At 43.7% G+C, this 12,214-nt stretch overlaps 1 protein-coding gene and 1 long non-coding RNA gene across 4 annotated transcripts in view; both read right to left on the minus strand.

Annotated features, from left to right (window-relative positions):
* Nucleotides 1-11,664, minus strand: part of LOC310875821 (sodium/calcium exchanger 1-like) — a gene marked incomplete at its 3' end in the record, with an annotated part of 87,659 nt that extends 75,995 nt beyond the window's left edge. Inside the window, exons 1-6 of one of the 3 annotated variants that reach the window (XM_083789212.1) lie at nt 11,535-11,664; nt 7,150-7,289; nt 5,780-5,932; nt 2,813-3,040; nt 1,979-2,197; nt 954-1,121 (exon numbers count right to left, since the gene is read on the minus strand). In XM_083789212.1, the coding sequence (XP_083645338.1) occupies nt 954-1,121; nt 1,979-2,197; nt 2,813-3,040; nt 5,780-5,932; nt 7,150-7,200 (819 nt within the window). In that variant the 5' untranslated portion in view covers nt 7,201-7,289; nt 11,535-11,664. Of the gene's footprint in view, nt 1-953; nt 1,122-1,978; nt 2,198-2,812; nt 3,041-5,073; nt 5,081-5,117; nt 5,132-5,779; nt 5,933-7,149; nt 7,290-11,534 lie in introns of those variants that run through there. The other 2 variants (XM_083789213.1, XM_083789214.1) reach the window with 2 other exon arrangements.
* Nucleotides 11,665-11,786: 122 nt separating this feature from the next.
* The window catches only part of LOC310875822, a 77,851-nt gene continuing 77,423 nt past the window's right edge, over nt 11,787-12,214 (minus strand). Inside the window, exon 3 of the long non-coding RNA XR_014570690.1 lies at nt 11,787-11,817. This is a non-coding gene — a long non-coding RNA (uncharacterized lncRNA). The remainder of the gene's footprint in view (nt 11,818-12,214) is intronic.

Consider the following 12,214-nt stretch of genomic DNA (forward strand, 5'->3'; position numbering starts at 1 on the left):
CCTGGTAGTCACTAGTATAATGATCTCACCTGGTAGTCACTAGTATAATGATCTCACCTGGTAGTCATTAGTATAATGATCTCACCTGGTAGTCATTAGTATAATGATCTCACCTGGTAGTCATTAGTATAATGATCTCACCTGGTAGTTACTAGTATAATGATCTCACCTGGTAGTTACTAGTATAATGATCTCACCTGGTAGTTGCTAGTATAATGGTCTCACCTGGTAGTCATTAGTATAATGTTCTCACCTGGTAGTTACTAGTATAATTATCTCACCTGGTAGTCACTAGTATAATGATCTCACCTGGTAGTCACTAGTATAATGATCTCACCTGGTAGTCATTAGTATAATGATCTCACCTGGTAGTCATTAGTATAATGATCTCACCTGGTAGTCATTAGTATAATGATCTCACCTGGTAGTTACTAGTATAATGATCTCACCTGGTAGTCATTAGTATAGTGATCTCACCTGGTAGTCATTAGTATAGTGATCTCACCTGGTAGTCATTAGTATAGTGATCTCACCTGGTAGTCATTAGTATAGTGATCTCACCTGGTAGTCATTAGTATAATGATCTCACCTGGTAGTCATTAGTATAATGGTCTCACCTGGTAGTTACTAGTATAATGATCTCACCTGGTAGTTGCTAGTATAATGATCTCACCTGGTAGTCACTAGTATAATGATCTCACCTGGTAGTCATTAGTATAGTGATCTCACCTGGTAGTCATTAGTATAGTGATCTCACCTGGTAGTCACTAGTATAATGATCTCACCTGGTAGTCATTAGTATAGTGATCTCACCTGGTAGTTACTAGTATAATGATCTCACCTGGTAGTTGCTAGTATAATGATCTCACCTGGTAGTCACTAGTATAATGATCTCACCTGGTAGTCATTAGTATAGTGATCTCACCTGGTAGTCATTAGTATAGTGATCTCACCTGGTAGTTGGCCATCTCGATGAGCTGCTCCATGTCCTTGTCGGGGTGTCTCTGCTTCAGCTCCTTCAGGTTGCGCGCCATGCCCCGCCTGGCCTGGTCCTCCTCGTCCTTAGCTCCACCCCCCTCCTCTGCCGCCATCCCGCCGTCCGAGCGACAGTTCAGCCCCAGCTGAAGCATTGATTGATTGATTGATTGATTGATTGATTGATTTTTTTATTTCACAGTATGCAGAATGGGTACATTTCAGACGAAAGCACAAGTCAATACAGGAACTGTTACTGTGTGGACGAACCATGATTAAGCATGTACACTTGTTTACAACAGGGTCCACCTTTTTAATTCATCAGAACATTTTAAGACATAGCAACCAAGTATTTATTGAGTACTGGACCTAAGTACTTTTTTAATCTGTACTTTACTATTTGTATTTTTGGGCACACATTATTTTAGTCATCATAGCTACGTTTTCATTTAGTTTCCGTTTAAGTTTTCGTCCTAGCATTATAGTGGAGGAAATCTGCCCTGCCCCGCCCTGCACCCACCTCTTCTCAAAACGTGCTTTTCTGAACGCACGTTCAGAAAAGCCCCGTTAAATGTTTGTTCACTGAACTCTGTCGGTATTTTTATCTATTACATTGTTGTTGTTTTTATATTGCATCTTTAAATATGCAATATATGCAATATACTGTTGGCAAGCTGGCTGTAAGTTGTTGATTTGCTGTTTAATTGTGTTTGATTTTCCTGCTTTTTAGTGAATTTGTTGTACAGCACTTTGTGACTTTGTCCAGAAAAGTGCTATCATCATACTATAATTCACCGAATGTCTGTGTGTTTGTCTGTCTGTCTGTCTGTCAGAAACAAACATAATGCATAACGGAGCCCTTTTTTCGATTTGACACATTCATTATTAATAATGAATTTATTAGTGAATTAAAAACGCACCGGGCGCAGTACCACCCCTGGTGGCCGCGGGGGGGGGGGGGGGTAAGGGCTAGTATAAATAAAGTTATTATTATTATTATTACCTGTCCGTCCAGCTCCAGCATGTCCATCTTGGTGAAGCCTCCGCCCACGCCCAGGCCGCCCGGCGTGTCCGTGCCCTCCGTCTCCACGATGATGCCGCGGTGCTTGTCGGCGCGGTAGCGCTTGCGCACGTACTTGTAGAAGAGCAGGCGGCGGTCGGCCACCCACGCCTGCACCACGCACAGCGGGAAGAACATGAAGGTCAACACGGCCTCCCACACCTGGGGGAGAGAGACAGAGAGATAGAGAGAGAGAGAGAGAGAGAGAGAGAGAGAGAGAGAGAGAGAGAGTGGGGGAGGTCACAGATGAATGGGTCAAGTCGTTCCAGAGATGCACCCATTGAAGCGACATGATTTTTTTCATGTTTGATTTACTTGAAGTGTGAAAAAAAAGGAGAAGTGGGTCGAGGTCACCTCTGTCATCACTCTTATCCATGAAAGAGAAGCAGCAGCAGGCAGAGAGCGAGGGAGAGACTCACCTCCACCTCTCCCTAAAGGCCTATTCATAGTCAGGATTTTCGGTGGTGAGGTGACCACCGCTCCGGTGGTGAGGTGACCACCGCTCCGGTGGTGAGGTGACCACCGCTCCGGTGGTGAGCTGACCACCGCTCCGGTGGTGAGGTGACCACCACCGCTCCGGTGGTGAGGTGACCACCGCTCCGGTGGTGAGCTGACCACCGGAGCTGAAATAACGTTGAGCGGTGGTGAGTAAAAACAGAGAGAAGGGCTGGAGCGGTGGCTTGTGACGTCATGTTGTAGTTCGGTGGTCACCTCACCACCGAAAATCCAGACTATGACTATGACTAGGCCTTAACCCATCCATCCACCCATCCTCACCTCCACCTCTCCCGGGGAGAACACGCTGAGGATGAGGTAGAGCCAGATGTAGGCGAAGATGCTCCAGGCGGCCGTGACGAAGAAGACGCGCAGGTGCTTGATCTTGCGCACCTCGCCGTCGGGCACGACGTAGACGCACAGCGCGATGATGACGAACATGTTGAAGGCGGCGCTGCCCACGATGGTGCTCGGGCCCAGGGAGCCCGCCTCGAAGTTGTGGCCGCACACCTGCGGCCAGACGAGAAGAGCACAGGGTTAACCCATTTAGGCCCGACATCGAAATAAAAATACGTTCGCTCTGAAAGAACATATAATTCAAAGATTTGTGCCGCATTTTTACGATTTTTCTAAAATGGCAGACCTACAAGCTCGTAGCGCGCCACTCGGTGGCGCGCTATGAGCTTGTAGATCTGCTATTTTTCAATAGCTAAAGTATAACATAATGCTTAGTTAAAACACCAAAAGGGGTTCCCACCCAAGCAGCTACAACTAATAATATATCAACATTTTTAAGATTTCTTTCTTTTTTTGCTTTGGTATTCAGACAGCCAGATTGATGGATTGATTGATTTATTAACAGTTTGCAGAATTACAGTACATTTCAAGTACAACTCAATATACAAACTGTTAACTGAGAGTGGACGACACCATAAAGCCTTACACTTGTTTACAATAGGGCCCACCATTTTCAATTCATCAGAAATGTGTTAAACGCTCCCCAAAATAATTGAGTCTCTGTGACTAATCACAAAGACCAACCAACTTGTCCTACCTTTAATAGAACTAGAAATATACAGTATATATTATGGGAACAACTAGGAGTTCAATTATTAGATTACAAAATTGAGATAAATTTGGTTTAAAATTAGGCAGGACAAAATAAGGGACCCTGGTGGGAAACGGGGCCTCCAGAGTGTACAGATGGCCGACGTCATCGCCCATTCATTTAACCCATTCTGATCTGAGATCAGATTCATACGAGTTTTCCGCCGGACACACACTGGTCTGATGAACCCATTCTGACCTGAGATCAGATTCTAAAAATGTCAGTCGCTCTTCGATTTTTCAAAAATAGCAGACCTACAAGCTCGTATCTGAGCTTGTAGATCTGCTATTTTTAAATAGCTAAAGCATAACATGATGCTAACACCAAAATGGGTTCCTGTTCAGAATGGGTTAATGACAGAAGTGCAGGAATATTCTAATAAAACGGTGGTGCATGCCAGAAACCATCTAATATAATAATCACGTGGAGTAAACAGGATGTAGATCAGGCCAAGGCAAATTAAATGAATGACAAACACGATTATCTTTTGGGAAGAAAGTGACTCATGTATTAACCCATTCTGACCAGGCACCCATTTTGGTGTTGGCATCATGTCGTGCTTTAGCTATTGAAAAATCGAAGAACGACTGACATTTTTAGAATCTGATCTCAGGTCAGAATGGGTTCATCAGACCAGCGTGTGTCCAGTGGAAACCTCGTATGAATCTGATCTCAGGTCAGAATGGGTTAATACAGACTGGTGTCCAGTGGGCACCGTGCCAACTTGGATAGCAGGCGCAACATGGAAACACACTTGAGAAGCACAATGACATTAGACTGTAGGCTATACAACAAGTCTGTCGTCTTCGTCAATACTACTTTTGTTAATTGAATGTGAGTGAATTGTCGCCCATGGTTGTCCCCTAATGTCCCCTAATATGGGGACATGACTCAACCTGTACTTGACAGTGGATTTTGACAACAGATTTTGAATAATTAGCTCTAGCAATATCATCTGAAATGTTTTAGTGTTAATCTAGTTTTAGTCGACATACAATTTCAGTCAACTAAATCTACAGTGAAACGAAATCCATCTTAGTCGATTAGAATGTACCGGTATGTTGGAGGACCTTGATGACGTCGTAATGGCTGGTTTTACACATGGTTGCATGAAATTAGTGCTGTATATTATTTGTATGCCAATACATGTTCCTATGAATTGAATATGAAGAACCACAATGGAAACGAGCCATAGGCATTATTGGGTTTTTAAAAATCCTCTCAATCAATCAATCAATCAATCAATCAATCAATCAATCAATCAATCAATCAATCAATCAATCCGGACCTCCAACCTGAGGAAGGCCCAAATGATCCTTCCTGTAGTGAACACATTGTTGATGTACTGAACACAGTGTCAGCGCCGTCGCTACGTATACGCGCAATATACAGTGCGACAGTATAGCCGATCTACATGAGATAACATGTACTGTACCTCTATGACTGACGGCAGTGTCTCTAATACTGTACATACTGTACCTCTATGACTGACAGCAGTATCTCTAATACTGTACATACTGTACCTCTATGACTGACAGCAGTATCTCTAATACTGTACATACTGTACCTCTATGACTGACAGCAGTATCTCTAACACTGTACATACTGTACCTCTATGACTGACAGCAGTATCTCTAATACTGTACATACTGTACCTCTATGACTGACAGCAGTATCTCTAATACTGTACATACTGTACCTCTATGACTGACAGCAGTATCTCTAATACTGTACACACTGTACCTCTATGACTGACAGCAGTATCTCTAATACTGTACACACTGTACCTCTATGACTGACAGCAGTATCTCTAATACTGTACACACTGTACCTCTATGACTGACAGCAGTATCTCTAATACTGTACATACTGTACCTCTATGACTGACAGCAGTATATCTCTAATACTGTACATACTGTACCTCTATGACTGACAGCAGTATCTCTAATACTGTACATACTGTACCTCTATGACTGACAGCAGTATCTCTAATACTGTACATACTGTACCTCTATGACTGACAGCAGTATCTCTAATACTGTACATACTGTACCTCTATGACTGACAGCAGTATCTCTAATACTGTACATACTGTACCTCTATGACTGACAGCAGTATCTCTAATACTGTACATACTGTACCTCTATGACTGACAGCAGTATCTCGGGGGCGCTGGATCCCAGAGCCATGAGCGTGAGATTAGACACCGTCTCGTTCCAGATCCGCACCGTGGCCGTGGTGGTCTCGCCGTTTGGCTTCTTAATGGTGATCTCCTTCTCCTGTGACGTTATCACCTGGAGAGGAGGACAGTAAGCTAATCACTGTTTGTTTTAATGGTTATCTCCTTCTCCTGGAGAAGAGAGGGAGAGAACAGTAGTGGAATCACTGTTTGGCCAGATGGTACGATCAATAGAGCGTGGAACTGCTGAGGGAAGTGCAGGGGAGGAGAGGAGAGGAGAGGAGAGGAGAGGAGAGGAGAGGAGAGGAGAGGAGAGGAGAGGAGAGGAGAGGAGAGGAGAGGAGAGGAGAGGAGAGGAGAGGAGAGGAGAGGAGAGGAGAGGAGAGGAGAGGAGAGGAGAGGAGAGGAGAGGAGAGGAGAGGAGAGAAGAGAAGAGAAGAGGAAGAGGAGAGAAGAGAAGAGAAGAGAAGAGAAGAGAAGAGAAGAGAAGAGAAGAGAAGAGAAGAGAAGAGAAGAGAAGAGAAGAGAAGAGAAGAGAAGAGAAGAGAAGAGAAGAGAAGAGAAGAGAAGAGAAGAGAAGAGAAGAGAAGAGAAGAGAAGAGAAGAGAAGAGCAAAAACAGCTAGACCATCTTATGCCTAACCTACAAGCTCACAGCGTGTTGTGTCTAAGCTATTTTCTGTGCGTACACATATTTACATACAGTACAATATTCATGAGGCATACTGGAAATGCCGGGGAGAAATGAGTGGTGCATTCATTCATTCATTTACCTCGACAGACACACGTCTGCTTATTCCTTCATTGCCATTCCCCGTAAAGCAGGAACTGGGGATGGCAATGAAGGACTGGCGGGAAGTCTGGCGTAATATTGTGAAATCCACGATCTCGACCGCGGTACAAAAATGATGATGATGACATCTTATTACGTGTAATGTCATATTCCGCAAGCAGCATAAGTGCAGGCAAAAGTGTTTATTGTATTAAACCGGTATGGAGTGAACCGGGGATAGAGTTACTTGCTGTGTGTGACAGCTGAATGTTTCAGGATCAGTCAAAGTCGGTCTCAATGTTATAATTGTGTTGAATCTTTCATTTTGTTTAAATTATTCCTTTTGATTTCATGAAGAGCCGTAGCTCTTGGATTGTGGTAGCTATAGCTTGTATACCAGCAGTATAGCTTGTAGATCAGCAATTGTACTATACATACTATTACAAACGTATGTGTGTGTGTGTGTGTGTGTGTGTGTGTGTGTGTGTGTGTGTGTGTGTGTGTGTGTGTGTGTGTGTGTGTGTGTGTGTGTGTGTGTGTGTGTGCGTGCGTGCGTCATACCTCTATAGAAGACATGAAGCGATCTGCTATAATGCTCATGCCCAGAAACATGTAGATGAGGGCTACGAAGTAAACGATGGCTCGCGCCACTTTGTCCCCCACAGAGGGGTTCTGGGGGTTCCAGATGGGCAGTACCACTCCTGGAATAGGAGGGGGGGGGGGGGGGGGGGGGGCAAGTGAACAAGAGGTCAAGTTATTCCAGTGAGCACATTTTGTCTATGAAACAAATCCTAACAGAATGATATGGCTCCTATAAGATGACAGAGAAGACGATGTGTAATTTAACGGCATGCTGAAAATAAATGCCAAGTACATGTTGGATAAATGCTGAGGCATCCTATTTCATAGAGCTTCATATCATACCCGAGGAAGACCCATTACTGTGTCGAAACATTTAAAATAATAATAATAATAATATAGGTTATAAAGGCTATGCGCGTGACATCATCGCACCCAGAAGTTATGCGGAAATGCAGAGTGGCAGAAAAACGAGATGCTAGATGCTATACTGTAGATGCATACTCTTATCTATCGCATCTTGGTTACAAAACAACAGTCTGTCTCCCGCGGTCAGCAGCACCTCGTCCCTGTAGGCGTGCGCTACCGTTCCATTGCTTGCCAAAAGGAGTTTCATATGAACAAGAGTAACCTTTTCTATTTTCAAATGACTACAGTACGCGTCGAGCTTGAAAATCAAGTCCTTTTCATCGAGCAACAACGCTTGTTTGTGATTGTGTGTAAATTAGCACCTTGTCAAGGGGCCCATGAGGGGGCGGCGGGCGGCCTGGCTTTAAGTGTGTTGATTACACAGACCTAACTAGATGTCACGCAGGGTGCAGGCGTGCTCATTGGCTCGCATGTCAACACATGGACCCCGACGCAGTGCTGATTGGCTCGCGTGTCAACACATGGGACCCGACGCAGCGCTTCTAAAGCCAGCCAGGCCCTCCAATCCCCCCAGAGAGAGATGACTCAACCAGCTCATCAAACAACACTCAATATGGGGATTCTGTTCCCTCTAATCACTGCTGGAAAGCCACGGTAACTAGGTAAGTTTACTCAAGTACTGTACTTGTAATTGTGAGGTGACTTTTAGATAGATAGATAGATACTTTATTTGTCCTTTCGGAAATTTGTTTTGTGCACAGCAGTCATCAGGATATACATAAAACATGCAAACAAACAGATCACACAGTACATAGACAATAAAGAACAGTAAAACATGCAAACAAACAGATCACACAGTACATAGACAATAAAGAAACAGTGCCAACAGAAGGCCACCAGTCATAGTTCCCAGAGGCATCACATCACACTTTATGCACGGAACTGAGACGGGGCCTGTTTGTTCATAAGTCCTATACTTATGGGAACAAACGATCTTGAGGCCCTAGCCTGCAGGGAAGGTACCATACTGTATACCGTCGCCCTGATGGTCAAAGATGGTATTGGCTGTGTGTTTCAACGTTATACTGTCTCAGTCTGCGCATAAAATGCAGCCTCTGCTGACCTTTCTTGTAGATGGAATGAGTGTTGGAATTCCATGTCAGCTTGGAATCAATCGTTGTACCCAAGTACTTATATTCGTCCACAATCACTACCCCATCGTCACCAATGACTATTTCCTGGTGTGCATGGGCACCAGTCCTAAGGTCCAATATGACCTCCTTAGTTTTTCTTTAGATTAAGCTGGAGGAAGTTACTCCTGCACCAACCGGCAAACTCGTCCACTGTTCTTCCATAGCTTATCTCATCATCCTCAATCAGACCAACAATAGCTGTGTCGTCTGCGGATTTTGAATTTAATTTAATTCACTTCTTTCCACTACATCTCAGAGGCAAACATTGTACTTTTAAGCCACTACATTTATTTTGAAAATAACATGTAGTTTCTTTGTAGATTTGAATTATTATTACGAGACATACATTACATTCAGTATTTTAGCTGTGACGTGAGCGCCCCCTCCTGAGATACTTCCGGGTCCTACTTTTGTGTCGCTTTTGTGTCCCCATACTGTGACGCTCCGTCGGACTAAATCTGAGACGAAAACAACCACGAAAGTCTCATTTTACCGCTTTCCTCGCAACAACAAAGCTGCGCTGCTCTCCCAAATCTGGCTGTGACAGGCCGTCTGCCCCACATGGAATACTATCGCCATTTTATTTTATTGTGTCAACTAAATCCTCATTAATGCAAACTAGATTCAACATACTCAAGCCTGCACACATTCTAAATATCCCCCGAAATATTTTACCGAGCAAATGGACTGTTGCCACCTTCAATAATAATGATAATAATAGTCTTTATTGTCTCCACATCATATATTTTTGTTGTCATGGACACTTGTACAAAACATTAATAATTCTACTCGAGTTGGAAGCATTAAGACCCATTTTAACCCTCTATGGCTTCCTTTCTGAAAAATAACGTCAATTTAAAAAGATTCACGCGTTTAGATATTCTATTTACAATGGGATGCGGACGGGAGCTGGTGCCACTTGGACCCGGACGTAACGTAGCACTACAAAATGACGTCGGACTTAAATACTGAATACCCTTTGGGGGGGGGGGTTTTCAACCAAGGTTCATATTTTAGGTTGTTTTATTAGGTTGTTATTAGAGAAAGTAAAAGAGACCTCACTATAATGCTCATTATAAGATGAGTCAGTCTGATCAAAGCTCACAAGACACGCCACAATGTAGTTGTGCTATGTTTTAGAAGGGAAAGAAAGTTAGGGTTTAGAGGGATTCATAAATATTGAGCTAATAACTAAATATGAACTAAATTGGATAATCTTTTCCCATTTCCAGCAAACCAAAGTAACAGCTTTGGACATAATAGGTTTCCACCAGACAGCAACAATTCTAAGTGGAAAATGACTGTTGGTAATCGGTGAAATTAGCTCATAATAGTGTCATGCACAAGTGTCATGTTAAATGTAAGATTTAGTGTTACACTAATGTGCTCCACAGATATATGAATGGGTGTGTGATTGCTATAACTGTACACAGCATGACTGGAGGGCACTATTCTATGTTTGAAATGTCTTTTCTATCTCATGAGCAAATTATGTGTCACTGCTGGGCGGAAATTAACCCATTCTGAACGGGCACCCATTTTGGTGTTAGCATCATGTTATGCTTTAGCTATTGAAAAATAGCAGATCTACAAGCTCATATCGCGCCACCGAGTGGCGCGATACGAGCTTGTAGGTCTGCTATTTTTGTAAAAATCGAAGAACGACTGACATTTTTAGAATCTGATCTCGGGTCAGAATGGGTTAATCAGACCAGTGTGTGTCCAGTGGAAACCTCGTCTGAATCTGATCTCAGGTCAGAATGGGTTAACCTCCTATGTACAATTCTGGGGATTACGTTTGATTGCTGTTGTTCTTTGTGGGGTGCACACGCAGATGCGACACACCGCCAAAGGTCCGAAGCGCGGGGAGGGGACAATGCGATGGTCCGACATGCGCTGCTCCCGTGCTCGCGGTTATGGTTAGGTTAGGGACTGAGGTTTCGGATCAATAGTATTGTCGAGGAAATGTGGAATACACTAAGTTATACATTTAAGGAGATCAAATCACTCATGGGAAACTAAACTACGAGAAGATGTTTTCTGTCTTTACTGACATTTGATCTGTGACTTGTGTTGTGGTCTGAGGGAAGGGTCTTCCCATTGTCTCATGTGTTAAGACCCACCTACTCCCTGAGGATGGAGGAAGGTATTTAAGACCCACCTACTCCCTGAGGCAGTAGGAATGTATTTAAGCTGAAGTCTGACTGAGTTGTGTTGAGTCAGTACATGGTGTTCCATTGCAACGCTTCATTGCTGGCTCCGTATTCGAATACAAGATTATAATACTTTGAAACTCTGAATTGTGTCTGTCTCATTACTGTATGTTGTTTAACTGTGTTATAAGTGCTCTCCAAAAGATTCCAGAACAGGCCTATGTCGGAACTAAAGCCTGTACCCTTCTTTGTTTCTTTCTGAAAAGACTGTCACCCCCCCCCGCAAAAATAAAATCTTGTGGGAACCCCGACCCACAGGTTGAGAACCACTGTTCTCTCACCGCTCCATTCGTTGTTGCTGCTGCTGTGATCACACGACGAGAAATGACGCGAGGCGCTGCGCTCGTGCAAGTCTGATAATCTCAATAGAATCCTGTCGTGCGTTTGAATACACAAATCTAGCTGTGTGTGCATGTTTATAAGAGATTATCCTAAAATAATCTCATAAATGTATCCTGTAGTGTGTGAGTCGCGACGCTGGCAGATTTTTCCAAATCTGATTTCGAACAAATCCTGTAATCTGAGGCTGAGCCCACGGTAAACTGTATAGCTGTGATACATGTGGAGAATGACGTCTATTAATAACACCCACCTTCTTGACAGGGGTCCCCGCTGGCCGTGCAGTTCTTCTTCTCAGCCTCGGCCGGCGCGGCGCCCGCTCGCACCCCCCGGGGAGGCACAGGAACACCAGCGAGGAGAGGAGGAGGACCACAAGGAAGGAGGAGGAGGAGGGATGGCGGCGGCGGCGGTGGGAGCTCAAGGCGAGGAGGGGCGGAGCCTCTGCCATGGCTGCCGGAGCTCCGTGCGGCGAGTTGAAGGAGAAGAATAACGTCTAGGACTGGACTCAGGTCACGTCAACACGGCCCGGGATTCAGCTGAGAAAGAGAGAGAGAGACAATAATATGTATCATTAATAGTGATACACGCAATGTTATCGGTAGCATATCGATATCGGATGATCGGTATCGAAACGATATCAAAATAATTTCCGATATTTTTGGACCTATATTGACTGATATTTTGGACTGATATTTCACCAATATTGAATGATATTTCACAGTCATTGACTCAATAATGTGACCGTTAATGAATTTGAAAATTGAAAAAAAGAAAATACAAAAATATCTGCAATGAGCTCAATATCCTGCCACACTAATAGCCAGTTAGTTTGTTTTGGCATCTCCAGCACCCACAAGTAGCATACTGTATTTGCAGACAGCGGGTTACAAACATTACTTAATTATATTGTAAATAGACAGGGACAAACAGACA

The sequence above is a fragment of the Protomyctophum parallelum genome (assembly GCF_964188405.1).
Source record: "Protomyctophum parallelum genome assembly, chromosome: 18".
NCBI lineage: Eukaryota > Metazoa > Chordata > Actinopteri > Myctophiformes > Myctophidae > Protomyctophum > Protomyctophum parallelum.